The sequence below is a fragment of the Bos javanicus genome, chromosome X (genome assembly GCF_032452875.1).
Source record: "Bos javanicus breed banteng chromosome X, ARS-OSU_banteng_1.0, whole genome shotgun sequence".
NCBI lineage: Eukaryota > Metazoa > Chordata > Mammalia > Artiodactyla > Bovidae > Bos > Bos javanicus.
Window position 1 is genome coordinate 123666641 of NC_083897.1, and position 25662 is coordinate 123692302.

Genomic DNA, 25662 nt, shown 5'->3' on the forward strand with positions numbered 1-25662 from the left:
CAACCCACTCCAGTATTCTTGCCTGGGAAATCCCATAGACAGAGGAGCCTGGTGGGCTACAGTCCATGGGGTCACAAAGAGTCGGACACGACTAAGCATACATGCACGGATTCTTTATTTGGCTACATAGAATCCCATAGCAACTTGTATTAACATATTAATACTTGTAATATATAATACTAATGTGCAGTGTGGCAAAATATCAGTCACAAGATGTAATCATCATAAAATTTTTATATGTGGCTAATACATATTGGATTCTTAGCACTGTGCTAATGGCATCAAAATGTATTTTCTCACTTAATCCTTACAATCAGCTTTTGAGGTCAACACCATTATTACCCACTTTTTCAGATGAGGAAAGCGAGACAGAGGAAACTAACTTGCCACAGCTTATCTTGTAACTGTATAGAGGTAGGAATAGGTGCTGTAGACCCACACTATGTCTAGAAGCTTTACCACATAACATTTTCTCAGCTAGTGTGATAAGAGTTAACTTGTGATTTATATATATGTAAATATGCATTGGAATATAATTGGGTCTCAACCATAAGAGATGAGGATGGTTGACTTATTTGGGACATTTACAAGAAGTATTCATTTTTGGCTGTGCTGGGTCTTCATTGCCGAGCAGGCTTTTCTCTAGTTGCAGCGAGCCGAGGCTACTCTCTAGTTGGAGTGCACAGGCTTCTCATTGCGGTAACTTCTCTTGTTGAGGAGAATGGGCTCTAGGATGCGTGGGCTTCAGTACTGGTGGTTCCTGATCTCTAGAGTACAGGCTGAGTCGTGGTGGTGCACGGAATTAGTTGCTTTGTGGCATGTGAGATCTTGGATCAGTGATAGGACCCATGTCTTCTGCATTGGCAGGTGGATTCTTTATAACTGAGCCCCCGGGCATTTAACTTGCTCTTAGAGACAAACTTTTGGTACAGTTGTGATTCACTCTCTAAAGTGACTTGTGAATGTTTTCTCTCCCTCCCTTGGCAACAAATAATGAACTATTTAAAAATAGATAATAGTAAAGAGAGATTAGGGATTTGGCAAGTTGAAAAACGGATTTAAGGACCCTTGAAGAGTCACTGCCTCTAGATAAAACTGTTTTATCATGGGATTATTTTGGTCTAAGGGGATCAATCTGAGGTGGATTTGGCGTCCTTTGGTCCAGTGGGGGGTTTCAGGCAGGCAGTGTGATGTGGGAGGAGGGTTGCTGGCCCAAATGTCCATACCTATGCATTCTTGCCTGTGTCTGCAACCAGCCTGTTCAGAGGATAGGTTTGGGGGGTGGTTCATCTTTTTGGGTTCTGTTTCCTTGTCCATAAAAGGAGAGGCAGTTTTTCATCCACAGTTTCCTGATTTAGGCCTATTTTTCTCCACTTGATTTGGCTGTTTGGTTAGTGAAAAATTTTAATACCTGTGTTGCACATAATGTAAAAAATCAAGTTCCATTTAAGATGTGTAAGCTAAAAAAAATGGAGCTTCAGAATAAACCAAGACCTTCTCAAAACCATTCAGTAAGCCACAGGCATTGATAAAGTAATACCTCAGAGAAAGGATTATAGTAAATGAAAGAAAGGGTAGGAAATTTTTTTCCTGTGTCACAAAAATTATGTACCTTTAATAGAGGGAATAGTATGACTAAAACAAATGAACAAAACCATAATGGAAGGAAAATTACATATGACAAAGTATTGATATGCCAGGCATTTATTGTATCCTGATTTTATTTGTATATACACACATATTTCAGTTCAGTTCAGTCACTCATTTGTGTCCAACTCTTTGTGACCCCATGGACTGCAGCACACCAGGCTTCCCTGTCCATCACCAACTCCTGGAACTTGCTCAAACTCATGTCCTTCGAGTCGGTGATGCCATCCAGCCATCTTATCCTGTCGTCCCCTTCTCCTCCTGCCTTCAATCTTTCCCAACATCAGAGTCTTTTCCAATGAGTCAGTTCTTCACATCAGGTGGCCAAAGTATTGGAGTTTCAGCTTCAGCATCAGTCCTTCCAATGAAAATCCAGGACTGATTTCCTTTAGGATTGACTGGTTTGGTCTACATTATATATATATGCATTTGTTAGAAAAAAGTGACCCATTAATAGGTCATGTAATTCAGTGGGTTGTAGCCAACGTTACAAAAATAAAAGACTGCGTCACACATAGTAACAGTTCATATGAAACTTGCTATATACGTGCATGGTGCACACACACACACGGTTGTGCTAGGTCATGGTGTAAAATGTACTTCTAACTGGGTCATGGTCATTGATGGGAGGGATACTTAGTACAGATTAAGATGCTTCCTTGAGTTGTACTTAGTTTTGAATTGGTCTGAATTTTAAGGTTTTTTTTTTTTTCCTTTTTTTTTCTTGTGTGCACTAGTCACTTAGTCATGTCCGACTGTTTGCGACCCCATGGACTGCAGCCTACCAGGCTCCTCCGTCCATGGGATTTTCCAGGCAAGAGTACTGGAGTGGGGTGCCATTCCGTTCTCCAGGGGATCTTCCTGACCCAGGGATCAAACCTCGGTCTGTCTCGTGCATTGGAGGCGGATTCTTTACTGTCTGAGCCACAGGGATACTGTTTTCCTTAGACTGGTTAAAAAACAAAAATCAAGGACTTCCCTGGTGGTCCAGTGGCTCAGACTTCACACTTCCAGTGTAGGGGGTGCTTTGATCCCTGTTAGGAAACGATCCCACATGCTGTGCTGCCCGGCCAAGTAAAAGAAAAAAGCCTTCCGAAAATCGAAAATCATTTGGGTCAGTTGTTGCTCTGAATAGTTTATCCTGAAAGGGGGTGGGGTGGGGGGCTTGGGCGGAAACTTCAGGACTAGGGGCTTTTGGTGTGCTGGGCGCCATCTCGTGGCCTTTGGGTTACAGTGCAACATAACTCCCTTTGATAGAGAACTTGCGAATTGTTTTTCTGTTGTCCCGGCTGCGCTGTACAAATGGCCAGAGCTTGAAGTTAAACCCAAGTCTGAAGATTCAGTTCTTACCTTCGTTTATCCTTGGCCACACACTCGACCTGTAACTCTAGCCAGTCATGAGAGAGGATGATCATGAGACCAGTCAGCGCTTAGTCTCCCAAGGTTGGGTCACATGTACTGCCTTTTTAAGTAAGGACAGTATACTTGCAGTGGATTCCGCTTTCAGTGGAGGAAGAGGAAATGGGCTTACACTTCCCCTCCTCTGTGATGCCTTCTCTCATCCCTGTCTTCCCTTGTTGTTCATGCTGGCCTTGGAGCCAACACAAGTGTCAGCATTTTTAGCATTTATTCTTTTTCACTGATATATTCACTTTTTTTTTACATGCTTATTTGGGAAACGGCTTCTTGAGGGAAGGAATTGTGCCATATCTTTTTATTCATATTACGTAGCAAAGTACTTCGCACGTATGCAGGTCATAAATAATTTCTATGTGAATGGATGCATGATTTAGGTGAATTTGGATATTTGACTTGGCTTTTTAACTTGTTAATTAAAAAAATTATAAGCTTAAGCCTCAGTATGGTGAATCTTTAAAAAAGTTTTTTAAGGAATTTACCTAAGTGTACAATATTATGCACAGATTGTGTTATTATGTTAACAGTGGAACTCTTAAAAATTGCTTTGCAGCATTTTAAAGACAATATTCAAAAGCAAGGTTAGAAAATGTCTGATCTTTCTATAAAAGTCGGGTACAGTATGTAACTGCAGGAAACCCACTGCCCCTTTGTAAGTTGTGGAACCCAAAATGTATGGAAATATTTGATGTTTTCAGCAAAAGAAAATATGGTCCAAATTAAATTTTCCAGAGATATGTTAAACAAAAAGTTTCTTTGCTATCTTGGACTAAATACATAGTAGTACACTATACTACGATAAACATTTTATTTCCTTTTAAAGGCTAAAAAATTTAATGATTTTATAGAAGTGTATATATATGTATGCATATGTGTATGCATATGTATGTATACACACAAACATATTAGTATTTATACAGCCCCACCACGACTGGCATGGAGACCTTTACGGAGCTATTTGCATGCAGTATGTGTTTCTTCACATTCACGTTAATACCTCTATTCAGAGATATTTTAGTGACATAGTTCATAGGTAACAAAATACAAGAATGCATTCCATAACATCACATGGGGAGGGTAAGGTACAAAAATATTAATAAAAGTGGTTAATATATTTAAGAACAAAATATAGAACCTGGAAGTCTACTGACAGATGCAAAGTTTTACTATGTTGGATTAGATGTATCCTTGGATATGGAAGAAATGATGGGAATGAGGAATGATTGCTTGCATGAGCTTCTCTGGGACTAAAATTCCTGAAAGGGCAGGCCACCATGAGCACTTCAGAGGTCAGAACACTGGCTAGGCTCAATTGGGGAATAGCCAACAGATCAGAGATTTGAGGGAGAAGCAGGGAATTACAGATGTTATTCATAAATATATATATATATATATATATGTTGTTCATATATGTGGTGTATGAAATAAGTGCAAGTGTTAATTGCTCAGTTGTGTCTGACTCTTTTGAGACCTCCACGGACTGTAGCCTGCAGGTTCCTTGGTCCGTGGAATCCTCCAGGCAAGAATACTGGAGTGGGTAGCCATTCCCTTCTGCAGGGGATCTTCCCAACCCAGGGATCAAACCTGGGTCTCCCACAGTGCGGGTGGATTCTTGACCACTGTGCCACCTGGGAAGCTTTTTGACGTATGTGCTTGCATGTGTGCTAAGTTGCTTCAGTCGTGTCTGACTCTGTGACTCCATAGACTGTGACCCACCAGGTTCCTCGGTCCGTGGGATTCTACAGGCAATACTGGGGTGGGTTGCTATGCCCTTTTCCAGGGGATCTTTCTGACTCAGGGATTGAACCTGCATCTCCTGCATTGGCAGGTGGGTTCTTTACCACTAGTGCAACCTGGGAAGCCCATATGGTGTATGTATGTGTGTGTATGTGTGTGTGTGTGTATGCACACACATACACAGAAAAGACTTGGCCTAGTGTTTCATAGAAACTTTGGGCTACCTCTTGACCTATTATTTTGGATAATCTTCTACTGTCATGGCATAGTCTATCCTCCTGCTGCATAGGTAGCTAAACTATTACTGGTCTCCTTTCCTTAATCTGTTGGCAACTGTCCTTAGAGAATGGTTTCTCAACCTTGCTACTACTGACATCTTGGACCAGATAATGTCCTGTGCATTGTAGGATGTGTAGCAGCATCCTTGAATCTACCCACTAGATGCCAGTAGCACTCTCATAGTTGACAACCAAATACATCTCCAGACATCAATCTGTGCTCTGGGAAGATGGTGCCTAGTTGAGAACCACTGGCTGTAGATTATGAAGTTGCATGTTTGGGAATAGGTCTTCTGTGCTTCCCTTATTATAACAGTAAATTGTCCACCCAAGAGAAATGATGGATTGCCCTGCCTTTTCCATCTCTACACAAACCGCAGGCCCATCCGGGCTTTGTGAATGGTGTTTAACATGTATTAGGGGTTATGTTTTCTAAAAAGTTGTGACACTTGTAAATCAACCATAATTCAAATCACATACTTAACATATAGATCAATTCCTTATGATAGGCTAAATACGGAAAATAATTTCTGGTTTCTATTAAAAAAAAACAAATACAGAGTCAGTGTACACATATATCCTTTAGGTATAGAAACAGCTTCATTCATGTTTAATTTGAAGACCCAGATACAATATTCTTTAAATGACAATGGCCCCTAAAACTTACTCAAACTTACTATAAAAAAGTAAACAAGAAATATAATTTTAAACTCTGTCCCTTTGCTTGAGAGCCTGGAGAAACCCCCCCCCCCCCCATAAAAAAGCTACAAAAAAAGCCATTGCTATATTCAGGTGATGAAGTAGCTCTGGAGTTCAGCTTTATATGTGGTCATTTGTGAATAGCTGGTTACATTATATTTAGAGATTCAACTTTTGTTAAACTATATGTCTTTTTTTTGTTTTTGGCCATGCTGTGCAGCTTGCAGGATGTCAGTTTCCCAACCAGGGATAGAAATCGGGCTATGGCAGGGAAAGGCTGGAATTCTAACCACCAGGCCACCAGGGAACTCCCACTGTAAACTAAATACAAATATTTCTTTCTTATAATTTTGGTACAAGCTGAAAATGTAAATTTAGATAAAAGAGAGAACCAAAGGGCTTTATGCTGGGTACAGAGCAGAGTCTGGGGTCCACTGTCTACCAGACACAGTGGAAGGTGACTGTGCTCACAACCTGTTCTTTCCAGCTGCCCTCAGAGGTGAGCCACAGAGGAATGTAAAGAGCCCCGAAACTAGAATTAGCCTATCTGGGTTCAAAGACTGATTCTACCTTTGCAAGCTGTTTCCTCATCTGTGAAATAAAGAACTCAAAGAGTTACTGTGAGAGTTAAGTGAAAAAAAAATGCACCTAACCTCCTAACAATGCCTGGCCCATGGCATGTACTCCGTAAATGTCAGTTAGTACTCTTGTTACTAGTTTGAGTCAATCTGACATTTCATGTTTTGGAAAGATAGAGAATTTGGTATCAGTGTCTAATGACACCAAGTACCTTTGGCTCCTGACATGGATTTTTCTATTATTCGAGAAACTACTACTATAACACAATGTGGTAACACACACTGAGTTTTATTGAGAAGTTTCAAGCATTGTGACCTGAGGAAGTATTTTCAGTTCAGCTTATCGAAATACTTCAGTTTTCCGGCTGGATCTGGGATTATCTGTTGAAGAAGACAATGTACATCATCAGTAGTCTGATAATAGTTGTCCATCTCTTGACTAAAGAAGGTAAAGATTATTTTCTTGTGTCAAATTATATATATTTAGGAAAAACTGGATTTGTCCTACCTGCTAATTTTAATCTCAGCTATTTTAGAAGGCAGGTGATCTGCTACTGAATTAACATCTGTACTCAAGCCCTCCCAAACTTACTTATAACTCTTCTCTTCGCCACCAGGCTTTCATGGCATCTTCAGGTTTGATCTAATTAAATCAAACACATTAAGGGAGCATGGCTACAGATGTTAATGCATTTGTAAAATAATCTGCTGATGAAGTGATGGTATGCTACAACCTGAAAAGGGGGCAGAGAGCTCAAATGGATTTTTTGGCAGTCTAGGGTGTAACCTTTTAATCTCAAACTGCAAAATAAAAGAAACACTCTATATAGCCTCCCTAAATGAAAGAATGTGTTTCAGTCTTGTCTTCCTTCATATGACAAGGAGAGAATCATTAGATTCATTGTCAGTTAAGCCAGATTTTCTGTAAAGCTTTTAAATATATACACTGAAAAATTTTTCTTGTGACCTTTCTCTTTGCCCTGAATTTAACAAGTCTCCACCGCTTCCTTCCTTCTGCTTTTTAAATGACAGAATTCTCTGAATACTTGGTTTTAAAATCCAGAGCATCAAGTCCCATATTCTGCTTTCCCAGTTTTAGATACTCTCCTTACAGTCCAAAGAATGCCTGTAATTCTTTTAGGAGTTGTGCCTAGCAATGTTTACGTCATTTACAAAATCAAGGCAGGTCTGTTACAAACAGAGATTATCCCAGGGTTGGCGGCTTCTTTTTGGCCCCAGCCATCCCCTTAACAGAAAAATGAACTTGACTTACTGTTTCACTACCAGGTTTCCAACCAGCAGGGCAGACTGAAAGGAAAAATTGGCAAAAGACAGTTTAAAAACTGTTCAATTCTCTCTAGCAACTCTCAGCTTTTCTTTTTCCAAATGATACTGAAAATAGAACCTATATTAATTAGAACATTTCTAGGCCACCGAACACTTGAGTTCTGTTAGCTTACTGGCTTGCAACAAGAAATTTTAGTCCTGGAGCTTATCAGCAGACAGCTGTTTTTCAGTTTTCTCAGTCATGTTTAGTTACATTTATAACAGAAGAAATCAGATTGAGTGTTCCTCTAGTAAAGTTGGAAAGTTTGGGAATCTGGTGAATTGAAAGGTCTGGGTACAGTGAAATTCCTCAAATGTCCATCCCCTTAAGCTTGCTTTGTGTGCCCTGCAGTATTTGGTCCTGATGCCATGGTTCACTGTTTCAGCACCCTGACCCAGGCACTGAGTTATACTTTTGAAAGGAATATATAACCTACGTTCTATTTTAAGAAGAATCTGATGTTTACCATTTGGCTACTGCAAAAACTTGGAGTGAAAGGATGAACTAATAGATTACTAATGTGTTACTGAATAACCTCAAAGATTTCTGAATTACCTTGAAGAAAAAAGCTAAATTAAATAATGTAAAACATGCAAATAAAACCTACATTACTAGATATGGCCAGATTGGCTGGCACATTTTAAGTTAATAGAAATATAATAGGAAAAATTACAGTAGCAGAAACTTTTCTCTGAGATTATCCAAAGACTATGAAAATAATATTTTTTCTATCCTACTCAGTAGGTAGTATATATTAGTGATATTTTGTTAAAAGCACTTTCATATTAATAATTAAAATTTGATTTGCTTAAAAGATCTAATAATTTGAAAACAACTAGAAGACTCTGGAACCATCAAAATTACTTTTAAGGTAAGAAACCATATTATGCTGCTATCTCTTAAACTAAAAAATCCAAAGGCTATGACAGAAGGAAAGGGCACCTTCTCCGTGTTTGTCAGTGTACTGGAATGCCTGAACCAAACGTAGTGTCTCATCCACGGATCTACCCACGGGAAGGTCATTCAGAGTAATCTGTCTTAGGATTCCCTTGTCATCAATAATGAAGAGACCTCTGTAAAACAGAAGAATGGGAAAGATGAGGACATTTGTTCTCAGTTAAGACAAATATTAGTTACTGTCAATCCCTGTACTGCTCAAACAGAAGGATGTTATACAGAGCCAAAATCATACTACCTACCTACTTGACTGGTATGTACATGCACACACCCCTATACCCACACCTATCTACTGTGTATTTTGGGATTATCACTGTTAAATGGTAGCATTAAATTTTTGTTTTTGTCTTTGAGATGTACTATAGTATTAACAGTTGAATCTTCACGTGTACTAGATTTGGGACTGTACTGTAAATGATGAAACTGCATAGCAAAGCCTTATTCTACAATACTTAAAATTTTTTTTTGAATGAGTAACTCAACCTCTGAACCTACTAGGGCTCAGTCTCCTTAGACCAGATCAACTTGGTCAAACTTAGGTAAAATTGTTAATTACTAGTCATATTTGTGTTCTTTCACATACTACTTTCACAATTGAAAATCCTCATAAAAGGTGATCACGTCTGTTTTGAAGTAAGCGAGCCTGATTAGAAATTTTGATCTTGCCTCCATAACACTCATAGCCACGCACTCCACATAAAAACAAAATCTGCCTGTTCTTTGGTAGCAAATTGTAGCTTCTGTTTTCTCTTTTGATTTTGTGAGCTGCTTCTTTGGTAGACTATGAGACTAAGACATTTGCTGTGCTTGCTAATATTAGATAATTTACTTGGTTAATGTTCAAATAATTTTCAATTTGAAAAGTGCCTCAGTCTTTAGTGGCATATTTATTCTTGGGAGTTAATAATTGCTAGGCAGAAACCATTATAGACTTGACAAATACAAAACAAAAAGAAACTTGGCAGGGATAAATTGATTCAATATGGATGAACCTTGAAAATATTATGCTAAGGGAAAGACGCTAGTCATAAAAGAGCAGATACTGTAGGATTCCATCTATATGAAGTGTCCAGAATAGGCAACTATTAAGACATAAAGTAGATTAGTGGTTGTGTAGGGCTAGGGGAGGGGGACTGGGTAAAATGGGGAGTAACAGCTAATGGGTATGGGATTTCTTTTTGGAGCAATGAAAATGTTGTAACATTGATTGTGGTGATGGTTGTACAACTGTGAAATACTAAAAATTACTAAATTGTATGCTTTAAATGGGTGAGTTGTATGGTATGTGAATTATCTCTCAATAAAGCAGTTCTAAAAAAACACAAGATTATAAAATACTGACACCTTTATATAAAACATTAAAAGAACTATTAGCACTGCAAAGCAATTCAATATGATTATAAGAAAATTACAAGTATTTCAAGCTGAAGCTGCCCTTTTTTCCTAAGAATTACATCAGCAGTTATTAGCTCAAGTAACTCAATGAGAGCTGTTAAGTAAAATATATCCTTAATTTTTCCTACTCCAGAGGCATAGGTTGGCTAAATACTATACTTGTATTTAGAAAAACTATTACTTGAGTCAGTTTGGACAAGAGAAAGAAATGGACAGAGTTTGGGGACCTGGGTTCATGTCTGGGTTCTGCAATTAACTATAGTCACTTTGGCTAAGTTCTTGGAATGCTGAATCTGTTTTTATGTAAGATGACAGGGCTGAAGACCTGTAGAATTTTCCAGTTCTAACAGTCTTTGACACTCACATAGTTTAAGTCAGGCACTCACCAATTATTTTTAATGGTATCTACAACATTTTTACAAGTAGAACAAATATTTCTTGATCAAACCTTGTATCTTCTAATTCCATTTCAAGTAGGATTACAAATATATCTGTATTTGTCATCATGTACAACTAATGAAAGGTACCTAAGAGTGTGGCCTGAGTCTTCCAGATATACGCCATAGTCCTTTGAGATCTGATGGTTCAAATCCGCAAGAAGTGGAATATTTATTGACCCAAGTCCTCCTTGTCTTCGAGGAGTATTAATCCTGTTAACAGAAAATGTACCTTTCAGGGTTAAGTAAACAGCATATATTAAAACAGTCCACACTCCTTGCGTATGTACACAAACATGTGCATGGCATCTCTTGTCATTTTACTTTTAAATTTTTTGCAATTAGGTGGAACATCTTTTCATGTTTAATGAATTAAAAATTATTTAATCATTGCTTCTTAGAAAGTAAATATAAAAAATTATTTCTCCAGATTAAGGTTATCCAATTTATCATCATAATCATAGAATTCAGTGGTTTTTGCTGTGGATATTTCATCTTCTAAAAATAATTATTTGGTACTGAGCATTTTAAAAATCTTTATTGAATTTGTTACAATATAGTTTCTGTTGTTTATGTTTTGGGTTTTTGGCTGTGAGGCATGTGGAGTCTTAGCTCCCTGAGCAGCAAATAAACGGGCACCCTCTGCACTGGAAGGTGAATTCCTCAGCACTGGACTGCCAGGAGAGTCCCTATATCTTTTGAATTGAACTGTTTCCAAAATTGAAATTTTCTATAAAATCTTTAAACATTTTTACCGTACTTTCATTGAACTAGCAGCTCTCAGATAAATTTATTCCTGAACTGTCTGATAAATAACTATATTCCTGTCATGTTAAGAGTTGTCTGCCCATAATTTAAGAGTATGTCTATTCTTTCCCTATAAATATTAAGTTTAAGATACTGACCAGGCCAAATGGGTGAACTGTGAATCAACAGAGCATGCTACCACTTCAGTGTTGATTGATCTGAATTCGTCAATTCTATCACCAAAGGCGATGATTTCAGTTGGACACACAAAAGTGCTGAAATAAAAAAAAATCATTATTCTCAAAATACACATATACTTAGTTTCAAATGATTTTGTTTTTATAAACACTTTAGTATATAAAAATGCACATTAAGAACAATTTTATATATGAACCTTCTCAAGATGGAGTAGTCTAAAAAATGGTCACTGGATCAAATTATTTAATTAAAAAATATAGAGTTCTTAATTATGTCTTGATAAACTTTATATTGGTGCATACAGACTGAATGTTACCTTGTATGTATGTGTAAGTGTATAGGGCAGCAATGAAAGATGGCCTTCATGCTGTGTGTCATGGTCAAGAAAGTTTGAAAAACGTAGACTTAGGGGACAGGTTCTGACCACAGTTCAATATAGGCTTTTCGTTTCAGTTGTTGGAGTGGAGGACTGCCATATACAAGAAGACAGTTTTAATCCAGATTATATCTTTGGAAATCTGGCCTATAAAATGAACTTTTAATATTTTCCAAAAGGTAAGAATGATTGGCCCTTGTCCTCCTTTCTGTTATCCCAATAAATGTTACCTAGAGATATACTGTGTGTGTGTTCGTTGCTCAGTCATGTCTGACTCTTTGCGACCCCATGGATTGTAGCCCACCAGGCTCTTCTGTGCGTGGGATTCTCTAGGCAAGAATACTGGAGAGGGTTGCCATTTCCTTCTCTTACTGGCCCAACATAAAAATTTTGGCAGAAACCCGAAGGGTTACATATCTGGTTTTCTTCCTTGCAGACTGTGGGAAATGTCCCAGGATTCTTCTTTCTCTAACCAGGTCCAGTTTGGCTGGCATTACATGCATACAGCAGAAGCTCTCTTAGCTCCTTGCTCCAGAAGACCATTGCTAACATCATGCTCTAATTAGATATGTCTTGTTCATTAGGGAGTTTTAAGTAATACTGGAGAAATAGCTTATTTGTCTGCTCAGTTCAGTTCAGTCGCTCAGTCCTGTTCGACTCTTTGCGACCCCGTGAATCGCAGGACGCCAGGCCTCCCTGTCCATCACCAACTCCCGGTCTGCTATGTTAGGCTAATTTCAAAACTCAGGTTTAGCATCATATATATTTAATATGTGTGCTGCTTTTTGGTTTTACAGCAACATGAATTTAGAAGGCCTATCATTTTATATACATTAAAATGTCTACTTCGTGTTTCTATTAGAAGTTATAGTACACATTTTAGTTAATCAAGCCATAGTACAATTGATTAGAAAGAAGGAAGTTCTTACTAATTTAAAAGATTACATATTATGCAGAGTCATGGTTTGTTTCAGTCTCAATGTACACGTTTTTATGAGAATTCTGTTTGGACTAGAGTAGGAGTCAGCAAACTTCAGCCCACAGGCCAAAATCTAGCGTATCGTTTTTGTATAAACTTTCAATGGAGTATAAGACCCCTTTATTATTGTCTGTGGCTAAAGCGAAGGAGAAAAGGAAAGATATAAACATCTGAATGCAGAGTTCCAAAGAATAGCAAGAAGAGATAAGAAAGCCTTCTTCAGCGATCAGTGCAAAGAAATAGAGGAAAACAATAGAATGGGAAAGACTAGGGATCTCTTCAAGAAAATCAGAGATACCAAAGGAACATCTCATGCAAAGATGAGCTTGATAAAGGACAGAAATGGTATGGACCTAACAGAAGCAGAAGATATTAAGAAGAGATGGCAAGAATACACAGAAGAACTGTACAAAAAAGATCTTCACGACCCAGATAATCACGATGGTGTGATCACTGACCTAGAGCCAGACATCCTGGAATGTGAAGTCAAGTGGGCCTTAGAAAGCATCACTACGAACAAAGCTAGTGGAGGTGATGGCATTCCAGTGGAGCTATTCCAAATCCTGAAAGATGATGCTGTGAAAGTGCTGCACTCAATATGCCAGCAAATTTGGAAAACTCAGCAGTGGCCACAGGACTGGAAGAGGTCAGTTTTCATTCTAATCCCAAAGAAAGGCAATGCCAAAGAGTGCTCAAACTACCACACAATTGCACTCATCTCACACGCTAGTAAAGTAATGCTCAAAATTCTCCAAGCCAGGCTTCAGCAATACGTGAACCGTGAAATTCCTGATGTTCAAGCTGGTTTTAGAAAAGGCAAAGGAACCAGAGATCAAATTGCCAACATCCGCTGGATCATGGAAAAAGCAAGAGAGTTCCAGAAAAACATCTATTTCTGCTTTATTGACTATGCCAAAGCCTTTGACTGTGTGGATCACAATAAACTGTGGAAAATTCTGAAAGAGATGGGAATACCAGAACACCTGATCTGCCTCTTGAGAAATCTGTATGCAGGTCAGGAAGCAACAGTTAGAACTGGACATGGAACAACAGACTGGTTCCAAATAGGAAAAGAAGTTCGTCAAGGCTGTATATTGTCACCCTGTTTATTTAACTTATATGCAGAGTACATCATGAGAAACGCTGGACTGGAAGAAACACAAGCTGGAATCAAGATTGCCAGGAGAAATATCAATAACGTCACATATGCAGATGACACCACCCTTATGGCAGAAAGTGAAGAGGAACTAAAAAGCCTCTTGATGAAAGTGAAAGTGGAAAGTGAAAAAGTTGGCTTAAAGCTCAACATTCAGAAAACGAAGATCATGGCATCCGGTCCCACCACTTCATGGGAAATAGATGGAGAAACAGTGGAAACAGTGTCAGACTTTATTTTTGGGGGCTCCAAAATCACTGCAGATGGTGACTGCAGCCATGAAATTAAAAGACGCTTACTCCTTGGAAGGAAAGTTATGACCAACCTAGATAGCATGTTCAAAAGCAGAGACATTACTTTGCCAACAAAAGTCCGTCTAGTCAAGGCTATGGTTTTTCCTGTGGTCATGTATGGATGTGAGAGTTGGACTGTGAAGAAGGCTGAGCGCCGAAGAATTGATGCTTTTGAACTGTGGTGTTGGAGAAGACTCTTGAGAGCCCCTTGAACTGCAAGGAGATCCAACCAGTCCATTCTGAAGGAGATCAGCCCTGGGATTTCTTTGGAAGGAATGATACTAAAGCTGAAACTCCAGTACTTTGGCCACCTCATGCGAAGAGTTGGAAAAGACTCTGAGGCTGGGAGGGATTGGGGGCAGGAAGAGAAGGGGATGACAGAGGATGAGATGGCTGGATGGCATCACCGACTCGATGAATATGGGTTTGAGTGAACTCCAGGAGTTGGTGATGGACAGGGAGGCCTGGCGTGCTGCAATTCATGGGGTCGCAAAGAGTCGGACACGACTGAGCGACTGATCTGATCTCATCTGATCTGATTTTGTGCTATAATGGCAAAGTTGAGTAGTTGCAATGAAGATCACTTCAAGACTAAAATTTTTACTATCTGGCCCTGTACAGAAGAAGTTTGCTGCCCCTGGTCTATAGACATAAAGATATGAGCTTAAGTATACCCTCCCTACAAATTTAAAATATATTTACATAGTTCTAGATTACTCCTAATGGAGAAAGGAACTTAGTATACAGTGGCACAGACTGAATAATCTATTTACTTTTTGTAACCAAAAAACATATTCAAACAGAAAAGATCAAAGTTTTGCTAACTCTCTTTGGTATTCTTTTCATTTTCATGGAATTTGAAAAATTTAAAATTAAATCCTCAGTGTGACTAAAACTCCAAGAATCTTTACTTTGAGTCAACTTTCTACTTATAAAAGCTCTGTCAGAGTTAAAGAGAACCCCCTCCATAATCATACTTTATGTTAATAGGTGTTATTCCTTAAACATATCCAATATTTTCAGGAAAATGTTCAAATCACAGGAAAGTAACATGCAGCAAAGAACAAAAATAATAAAACCAAAGTTAAATGGTATCACCAGATAAAAAGCCTTATAAATATTCACGTTAACAGAGAAACAGATTTGTGGCCTAAGTCTTGCTATTTAAATGGTTTCTAAAATATTCTCAGTCCATTTTCTTGCCTTAGTAAGTAGAGTTTAATGAATATAACTGTGGCTTTTGTCTAATGATTACATTACATTAACACAATCACACATTTATGATTCTGAAATATATTCAAGATATTACCTTCTTGAAAAAAACTCACCTCAGGTTGCCCTTTACGAACAAGTGCTAAGAAATTTCTAACTACATGATGCTCCTGAGCAAAGATTAATAATGACTGAGGTATTACTAGCTGCTATGATATGGATTACTTACAAATCAAGTGGGTAGAAGAAAAAAACCAGGTACTTCCCACGATAATCAGTTAACTTGAGCTCCTTAAATTCTCCATTTATCACAGCTGTTCCTTCCCAATAAGGTGCTGGCTTGGAAACTAAGAAAGAAAAACATATGATGTTCTTAAACGACGGGAAGGTTGGTGGGATGACAGAAGGACATCTTTAGGACATCACTAAACCCAAGGTTTTGGAGGGAATCTTTGGACCTCTTTTAGCAGTCTGGTGATGCAGATGGACTTCTGCAGGGTTACTGAATGCATAAAATATTTAGCATATTTAGAATTTCAAAGGAAATAAATTATATTGAAATGCAATCATCAAAACTATAAAAAAAAAACTAGTGATATATTAATATTCGTGTCCTTTTTCTTAACACTTTAAAACTCCAAGACCTGGCGGTGATCTAGTAACTACTCAAGATTGTGATGAGTGTAAATGATGTTTCAGGATACCTGCAGCATCCGTAATAATGGTATGAAATCTATGCGATTCTTCTTGGCGACAACTACAAATGAGTACTGCTGAGGCTAAGGTGGTTTGTTGCTGATGTTCATAATGGAAAGAACTGCTATATTTCAGCTGGAGATTAGTGAAAATAAAGATTCTTTTTCCTATTCATGCTCACAGACCCCCTACATTCTATCCCTGCACTAAACCCTACAGGATACTTCATTATAGTTCCTCCAAGTTAATCAGCTTGCCACATTTCAAATAATTAGATTTTCCGTTCTCTAATGGCAGTCTTCCAGATGTATTAATTTAAGTGTTTGTCCAGTTTCTTGAATATACATGGAGGACCTGCTGCTACATTCAAGGAATAGGAAATCTGCAAATATGTCAGGACAGAAGTGTAAAATCCTAGACCATAGGATTATTTTCCAGGCTTTGAAAGAGGAGACCCTCTTGAACAAGTGACCTAATGGAAATTGAATAGTTCATGCTGCTGTCTTGTCAGGGTATGCTTGGAAGTCTAGCCAACATGCTCTGATAATAATGTACCTTGATATTCTGTTAACACATTTAGATAGCACTTAAACTTTCAGAACCATTACATACATTAACGTCAATACTTGCTTCCAAGTTTGACTAAGGTTCCTAGAAAGTAAGGCTTATAATAGCATTTATTATATTTTGTATAGCAGCCAGCATTTTTGATAACTCTGAAAATAGAGACACACTTACGATTAATTTCTCTGTGGAGTTAATGTATAACAGTTGATTACTTATCTTGAGCCAGCAGCCTACCTCACAAAAACATCCTGATCTGATTAGGTAAAGGCCAGGAGGGAGAATTAGATAGCAGAAGGATATGGAACTACATATGCTTTATATATATTACTTAAAAATACTACTCAAGTGTGAGGTTATAGTTGTAATAATGTGTTACAATGATAGTCCATAGTGATTTTAGCATATTGGGAAAACCAATAAAACTGAAAAAGTTTGCTCTGAAAATCTTGATTTTTGGGTTCTTTCTTTTTTATCGACACTGATGGAATGCTTTATTATCATTATTAGGCTTAACAAATTGGTAAAGGTTTGTTAAATGGTAACAATCTTGGCAAGGTGGTGGAAAGGCATGCCTTCATATCCTTGACTGTACCTAGATATGGCTTTCTTTTTCTTTTTTGGGGAGAGAAATTTTGGGTTCTTGATTTACGAACTGCAGTGTTAGTTAAAAAAAACCTGTCATCAGTTTATAGAGCAAAGAGAATGCAGTTTGCTAAGATCTATAAATGGAATTCCCAAAGCAACCACTCGCATGTCAGGATGGGGAACACATGTACACCCATGGCTGATTCATGTGAATGTATGGCAAAACTACCACAATATTGTAATTGGCCGCCAATTAAAAGAAAAAGAAAAAAAAATAATATTCTTACAAAAAAACCCCCAGAAAACAAAAACCAAAAATTGTACCAAATACAAATCATATAATTAACAAAGCAAAAGGAGAGGAGTATGAAGTATATTTAAATTCCCTTTCCCCATAACCCATCTGTTTAACTACTGTTAACATTTTGATGTCCTTCCTCCTAGTTTTTAAACACAAATTTGGATCTTGTTGCATCCCACTTGTGAAAAAAGGAAGCATTAGATCATGAATAATTTTTCATGTTACTAAAAATTATCTGAAAGTATGAACTTAATAGCTCCATAATATTCTGTTTTGAGTGAAGGTCCTTGCTCCTGTAATTCTAGATGAGCCTACACATGAGAGAAATGTAGCAAATACCTAAAATTTGAAAAGGTCTGCTGGTAGAGGGAAATCTTATTATTACCATTAGCTTCCATGAGCAGACTTGGATGGCACATTATAGGAAATATATGTAATGCCAGTAAACACTTAACTGGCTGCCATATTTCAAAATATCTTCCGAGGCAAGTAAAAGCAATGAGACTTGGAAATAATGATTTTGAAAGTGCAACACTAGCTTTTTAAAAAACAAAAACCTAAAGATAACTTGCAGTAGGAAAGAACTGCAGATGTTTGAGGAGGCAAAACCGTTTTTCTCATTTATCACTCCCACTCCATCCTAAGGCATATCAACATTCCATTTAACACTGGGGATTCATAACTGTGAAGCACTGCTTTTTTTCACTGAACATGGGCAAGGAACATGCTGTAACTGGACCACAAAAGCCAAACACACATCTTCAGAATGCCAGATGGTCAGCAGGAAAAGCAGGTTATTTAAAAGCAAGCAAGGGACACTCTTTATCCTTTAGCCCCTACCCACTTCTTTTTGGCTGATCTTAACATCCAGATGCAGCAGGCCACAATTTTCTCAGTATTCACTTAGTCTGACGTGTCTTTTCTGAAAGTGGCCATTAGTTGTGTACACTGGACAGAAATGCAAATAATCAAAAGCCAAACTGGCAGGACACAAATTTGCCACGAGGTTTATCATCAACCCAAATGCATTACTTCTAACCTCCTTTTCCGCATTTCCCTACAAAGAGCCTCCAAAATACACCCTGTAACAAGCTCTTCATTTCTGAGAAACAAAGGATGCCCATTAACTCTAAAGGTCTCTGGGAAGGTGGCTTTTAATAGTTTTCTTTGTAAGATGCAACAACAACAAAATGAAACGTTTGGTCTCCTGAGCTAAACGTTGTTTAGCCACTTTTCTGTTTATCCAAACTTTTTGTGAATCGTTATTCAACTTATCAGCGCATTATTCTCCGAAATCGTACTTGAAAACAGACGCGATGCGCTGCAGGCACTTGGCGATGTTTGAGGAAGTGTTCTAGTTTGCACAACATCCTCGTCGCCTGCAAGCCCAGGACCAGGGCCACCATCTCCCTCATCTGCGGCTTTTGGGGTAACCACTACTTCCTCCAAAATCTGATCAGTGGAACCCACCCCTTTCTTCACACCTCTGGAACCCCCTCCATCCCCTCACCCCCCAGGAGAACCAAGCTCCCCCTTCAGGACCGGAGGTAGCCCAGGAGGTGCCGCCCAAGCCAGGCCCCCGGGTAGCCACCGTAACCAGGGTACACGTGTCCCCTGGCCCTCCCCACCTCCGGGAGCCACCGGTCACCCCGCCGTGGCGGGGCACCACCTACTTTTGGCTTTGCTGAGGTGCAGGGAGTGTTCGGCGACCGAAACCCGGGACACCTCTCCCGGGTACACTTGGCCACCCGCGTAGAAGTGGCACTCCTCTTCGCGGGTTCGGGGCCTCTCCTCCGCCTCGAAGCCCCGCACAGCTTCGGCCCGCAGCAAGAACAGCAGCAGAGGTAGTAGCAGGAGCTTTCGGCTCCGGCCAGGGGCCAGAGTCGTCGCGGGTAGCGGCGGCGGCGGCGGCGGCGGCGCCTCCATGACCACGCGAGTGTAGTCGCACGTCCCTTGGCTGGAACGCTACTTCTCCCGCCGCCAGGCAGCTACAACCGCGCGCTCAACGCTCGTTAGAGCCCAAGCGCGGCCTCGCGAGACCAGCCCCGCCTCCTCACTCCCCCGCCCCTTCGCTCCCCCTGTCGCCCGCTTCCCGGGCGGGAGCCGGCCCAGCCACGTGGTTGCCAGCCCCGCCCACTCATCACCCTTGCGCGCGTTTGCGCATGCGCCCTGGGGCGGGCCCAGGCAGGGCGCTTTGCCTAACTCTGAGAAGCGACAGCGGCCGTGACTGGCCTCACGCGCTCCCTCTCTCACACGTCTTTAGACATCCTTTTACGCTCGTCTCTTCCACAAAGCCTCATCACTGCACACCATTCCCCCCCGCAAAAAAGGTGAAACGAACTTATCTCTGAATGGCTTGCACTTTATACTTCTAACAGGTACTGTTTTTTTCCTTGAAGTGATCTGCCAACAACGCCACGACTCCCCTCACCTCCACCCCTAGTTGAAGCCCTTGTAAGTTTGTAAATCCTGGGAAAACTTGGAGAAGAAAGGCCTAAGCATTTATTTCTTCTCCAGCAGGCAAGGCAAACAGGCAGTTTGGTGACGTAAGCCTGCCTCAAAGGTGTCTTATTCTTTAACTTGAAAAGTTCCCAGAAAACCAAACTTTCTTCTGGCGCAGTGTAGTTCCATCGTCTGACAATTACCCCATCATCTTACAGGAGTCTTCTGCACTCTTTATGCCCCTCTCCCCCGCCCCCGGGGTCCCTTCTAGTCTCCTGCGAGCTCTTGTCATCTTTCTGAATCCCACAGAAACCATCCGACAGTTTCTCTTTCCTCTGTTAGACTGTCAGCTCCTTGGGGGTCAAAATCGATGTGGAATTCAGCTTTGTTTCCCAAGACACCTGGCACAAGGTGGGCATTTGCCATTGTAAGCTTTTGATTTTGTGAATTACACCTAATGTTCCCAACTGCCAATCAGTTTTAAGTTGCTTTCACATTTTATATCCTTACTCCCTGTGACAACCCTTTCCAAACTAGTTCTGCCCATTATAGGACCCTGAAAGAGCAATGGGCTAGGTGCTGAAGGCCCTTGGCCCCTACAATCTGTCAGCCCCTTCTCGCGACTCTCCAACCTCCCCTGGAGGCATTTGCGCCTGCGCCCTGCAGGCAAGCCCAGGGTGCTCAGCGAAGCCGCACAGCGAAGCCCGACTTGGTTTTGTGATTTTGTGACGGCCGCGGCGGGTCTCCTGCCCTCCTAGACCACCCTCCCCTCTCCCAGCCATTCCTGTTCGCCCTCAGCAGTGTTTTAGGTGCTCCTCATCTTTCCAGACCTATCTCTTCCACAAAGCTTTGAGGGAGCCTGCGCTCCCGTCATTGCAGGCGGACTGGTCAGCACTGTTTTAGATCCTCTTATTCTTCCGCGCACATCTCTTCTATGGGAGCCTCACTACTATCCGTCACCCCCCACAAAGTAACCTTTCTGCCTTTGAAATTTTATGCCTGTGTGTGTGTGTGTGTGTGTGTGTGTGTGTGTTGTGCGCGCGCGCATACACTCAGTTGCACAGTCGTGTCAGACTCTTTGTGACCCTATGGACTGTCGCCTGCTAGGCTCCTCTGTCCATGGACAGAATTCTTGTCCCAGGCAAGAATGTTGGAATGGGCTGCTATTTCCTCCTCCAGGGAATATGCCCTACCTAGGGATAGGACCCACGTCTCCTGCACTGGCAGGCGAATTCTTTATCACTGAGCCAACTAGGAAGCTGATTTTATACCTCTAACAGATACTTAGGGCTTCCCTGGTGGCTCAGCTGGTATAGAATCCGCCTGCAAGGTGGCAGACCTGAGTTCGATCCCTGGGTTGGGAAGATCCCCTGGAGAAGGGAAAGGCTACCCACTCCAGTATTCTGGCCTGGAGAATTCCATGGACTGTATAGTCCATGGGGTCACAAAGAGTCAGACACTACTGAGCAACTTTCACTTCACAACAGATACTTATTCTCCTTTTCCTGCAGTGAGCTGGGTGAACTGGCACCATGACTCCAGTTGTAAGCCCTTTTAAGTCCTGGCAGAATTTGGAGAAGAAAGGTCTAACGGAAAAGCAGTATCTTGAGTTCAATTATTATCTTTCAGTGGGAAAGAAGAAACTCAAGTAGAAAAGTCACAGTTTGGTGATTTGAGTCTCAAGTCAAAGACTGTGACTTGAGTCACAGTCTCAAGGTGTGTATTACTCTTTTAAAATCAAGACTTGCTAAGTTCCCACAAAACCCTTTCTCCCAGGCATGGTATTGTTCCATCTTCTGACAAGTAACCCCATCACTCACCTATTAGCTAAGATGGCAGATGAGAACTGAGGGGAGACACACAGCATGCACACTAGAAAGAGGGAAGCCATGGGTAGCTTTTATGTCCCCCTTCTATTTTCCTGTGAGCTCTTGTCATCTTTCTGAATCCCGCAAAAGCCATCCAGCAGTTTCTGTTTCCCCAGACTGTCTGCTCCCTGGGGTCAAAATCTATGTGGATTCCCAAGGCACCTGGTGCAGCTGAGCATTTGCTATTGTATACACTTGATTTTGTAAATAGCATCTTATGTTCCTGATAGCCTGTCATAGTTTAAGGTTGCTGAATATTGTACCCCTCCAGACAACCTTTTGAGGCAAATAGGAAACAAACTCATCCCTCTCCCCAGTCCCACCCATTATATGCTCTGCTTTTTGTTTCCTGACCTGTTTCCTGTGGGCAAAGGAGGAAGTCACCTCTCTTTTTCTGAGGGTGGTAGAGGGGGTTATAGGGGAGCATGTCCTTACCCATAACGTTGTCTGTCATTTCTTCACTTTGCAGTGGCCTGTTGATAGGAGTAGGCGTTCTGGGACGAGGTAGCTCTCGAACCTCCCATTCATCTTCTCCTCTGGCCTCCTGTTCCACATGGAAGGGGACTGGGGCCCGAGGAATTCGGGGCTGAGTTCCAGGGACTCGGCTCAGACCAATGCCCCGAGGTCGGCTTCGGTGATCCATGCTGACTGTTGGGCAAACAGCCACACAGCCTTAGTGAATTCTAGGCCTTGAGCTGGCTCTCTTAATTTAGGAACTGGGAGAGAAAGCTCGGGGATAGTGTTATTTCCTGACACCTCTGTTATGGCCTGAGCTGAGGTGCCCAAGTTGGCAACAAGGGCTGCCCACCAAAGGGGGCCCCAGTGAACCTCCTGCCCACTGGCAAGAGTGGCCAGGTAGGCCAGCTCTCAGCCACAAACTGTGCTCCCCTCACCGGAACCCCCTGGTAGCTGACATTCTGGGTGGCAGTTGCTCTGAATCCTTCTGTCCAATGATGACCTGCCACCCGTGGGTAGACATTGTGCTGTCAGAGTGGCAGTCACAAGGAGGCTTGGGGTGGGGCCATGCCCCAAGGCACTCACCATCCAGCTGACATCAGCTGCCCGTGTTAATAATACAAAACCATCAGACAGTGAGGTGAGTCTGTGTATAGAGAAACACCTGGTGAGCTTAAAGACATTTGAGTGTACAGACCAAGCCCCAGAAATGATGACTTAAATCAGGGGTCCCCAACCTTGGGAATCTAATGCCTGATAATCTGAGGTGGAGCTGATGTAATAGTAATAGAAATAAAGTGAACAATAAATGTAATGTGCTTGAATCATTTTGAAACCATCCCCCAACACCTGGTCTGTGGAAAAATTATCTTCCACAAAACTGGTCCCTGGTGCCAAAAAGGTTGAGGACTGCTGCTTTAAGTGATATTGAGGGGGCTGGTTCTCAACCGTGTATGGTTTCACAAATGATGTATCTGGTTAAGAACCACCACTGATGGAGGTTAAGAGCACAAGTTGTGGATTTAGCTGTATTTAGGTTCCAATCTGAGCTTTGCCACCTATTGGCCTTGTGGCCTGGGGAAATGAACTTAACTTTGGGGAGCCTGAGTTTCATCTGTAGATGGGAGTTGTTAATACCTTCCCCATGTTGTGAAACTGAAATGATAGGAGTTTCATGATATAAGTATAAAACCTGACTTGGAACATCAGTCAGACTTAGGGGCTCATTTCTTTCTTTTTTCTTTTTAATCTCAGAAACATTTTTTAATTGGAGGATAATTGCTTTACAATGCTGTGTTGGTTTCTGCTGTACAACAGTGTGAATCAGCTGTGAGTATACCTATGTCCCCTCCCTCTTGAGCATCCTACCCCATTCCCCCCGTCCCACCCTTCTAGGTCATCATAGGGCACTGAGCTGAGTGCCCCATGTCACACAGCAGCTTTCCACTATCTACCTATCTATTTTACACGTGGTAGTGTATATATGTCAATGTTACACTCTCAATTCATCCCACCCTCTCCTCTCTCACCCCCGCCCCCCGCCTATGTCCACAAGTTCGTTCTCCCTGTGTCTATTCCTGCACTGCAGATAGGTTCGGATAGATTCATCAGTACCATTTTTCTAGATTCCATATACATGCATTACTATATGATATTTGTTTAACGACTCACTTTTTTTTTTTTTTTTTTAGGGACTCACTTCTAATGCATACAACAGGAGGAATGCTTATGACTTCTGAGTCAAGGTCATAAAAAGGATAGTTTCTATCTTGGATTTACATTCCTCAGCCTGGGGGGAAGACTTACTGTCTAAAAATTGTTTTGAGATAAAATTCACTAAACATATAATTTATCCTTTAAAAATGCATAATAAATTCAGTGGTTGTTAGTATTGTTGTACTTTGTGCTCACCACTATCTAATTTGAAAACATTTCCATCACCCCAAAAAAGAAACCTCATTCTTGTTAGTGGTTAATTTCTCCCTTCTCCCTAGGTCCTGGCTATGACTAATCTATTTTCTCTCTGTATGGATTTGCCTGTTCTGGACATTTCATATAAATGGAATCTTGCATGTGTCCTTTTGTGTCTGGCTTCTTTCATTTAAGTATGTTTGTAGGGTTCATCTCTGTTGTAGCATGTATTGGTACTTCATTCCTTTTTTCTTGTGATGAAGTATACATAGCATAATACTGTTTTAACCTTTTTAAGTGTATATGTAGTTCAGTTGTTGTAGCCACGCGTTCTGGGAAACAAACTCACTCAGAAGGACAATGCAGATAGTGGAGTGCAGTTTATTATTACACTGGTGGGTCCAAGGCAGAGTCTTATCTTAGCCAAGGACCCCGACCAGTTTTTGTGAAAACCTTATATTCTCTAAGTGTATAAGATTCCCTGAAACTAGTCTGAACAAAGGAAAAAGAAAAATACACTCAAAGTTAACCCGTGGTTCATATGCCTTAAGCCTAGGTAGTTAACAGTGGACAATTATCAATAGGCCTGTGGTCATCCCCCAGTAAGCATAATAGAATGTATGATTCTATTCGGTTACACAGATAATTAGGGTATTCTTTAGGAGAGTCTAGGCACGAGCCCTGGGGCTCTTCCTTCTGGGGGCCTGGTTTTCCAGTTGGTTTGTCGTTTCCATAGAGACTGGGCATATAGCTCAAAGTCCACAGTCTGGCCCAAGATGGAGTCCTGCTTTCAAGACAGGGCCTGTTCTGTTTCCTCCTTCACAGTGACATTAAGTACATTTACATTGTTATGTACTCATCACCACCATCTTCTCCAGGATTTTTCATCTTCCTGAACTGAAACTGTACCCATTAAGCAGTAACTCCTCATTCTACCCTCCCCTCAGCTCCTGGAAACCACCCTTCTGTTTTCTATCTCTGAATGGGACTACTCTGGATACCTCATATAAGTAGAATGATACAATATTTGTCCTTTTGTATCTGGCTTCTTTCACTTCAACTTAATAGTTTCTAGGTTCATCCATGTTTTAGCATGTATTATACTCTGTTCCTTTTTATGGCTGAATAATATTACATTGTATGGTTATACCTATTTTGTTTCCCCACTCACAAATTGATATTCAGATTGTTGATGCTTTTCGACTAAAATGAGTGATGATGCTACAAACATTCATGTACAAGTTCTTATGTGAACTTATGTTTTCAGGTCTCTTGGGTATCTAAGACTGGAGTTGCTGGGCTGTATAACTTTATGTTTAACTTTTTGAGGACCTGCCAAAGTGTTTTCCACAGCCGCCATCCTATTTTACATTTACACCAGCAGTGTATGAGGGGTCCAGTTTT

At 40.7% G+C, this 25662-nt stretch overlaps 1 protein-coding gene across 3 annotated transcripts; it reads right to left on the bottom strand.

Annotated features, from left to right (window-relative positions):
- Window positions 1-6625: 6625 nt before the first annotated feature.
- On the bottom strand, window positions 6626-22766 carry PRDX4 (peroxiredoxin 4). 3 transcript variants are annotated; one of them, XM_061407844.1, is made up of 7 exons: window positions 22327-22766; window positions 15662-15779; window positions 11377-11493; window positions 10562-10684; window positions 8625-8755; window positions 7629-7663; window positions 6626-6736 (listed from the first exon to the last, which is right to left on the bottom strand). In XM_061407844.1, the coding sequence occupies exons 1-7, from the start codon at window positions 22532-22534 to the stop codon at window positions 6686-6688; spliced, it is 783 nt and encodes a 260-aa protein (XP_061263828.1). In that variant the 5' UTR covers window positions 22535-22766; the 3' UTR covers window positions 6626-6685. The 3 variants fall into 3 exon arrangements, with proteins under 3 accessions (XP_061263828.1, XP_061263826.1, XP_061263827.1); XM_061407842.1 differs by lacking the exon at window positions 22327-22766 and adding an exon at window positions 19255-19707; XM_061407843.1 differs by lacking the exons at window positions 6626-6736; window positions 22327-22766 and adding exons at window positions 6933-6998; window positions 19255-19614.
- Window positions 22767-25662: the final 2896 nt, after the last annotated feature.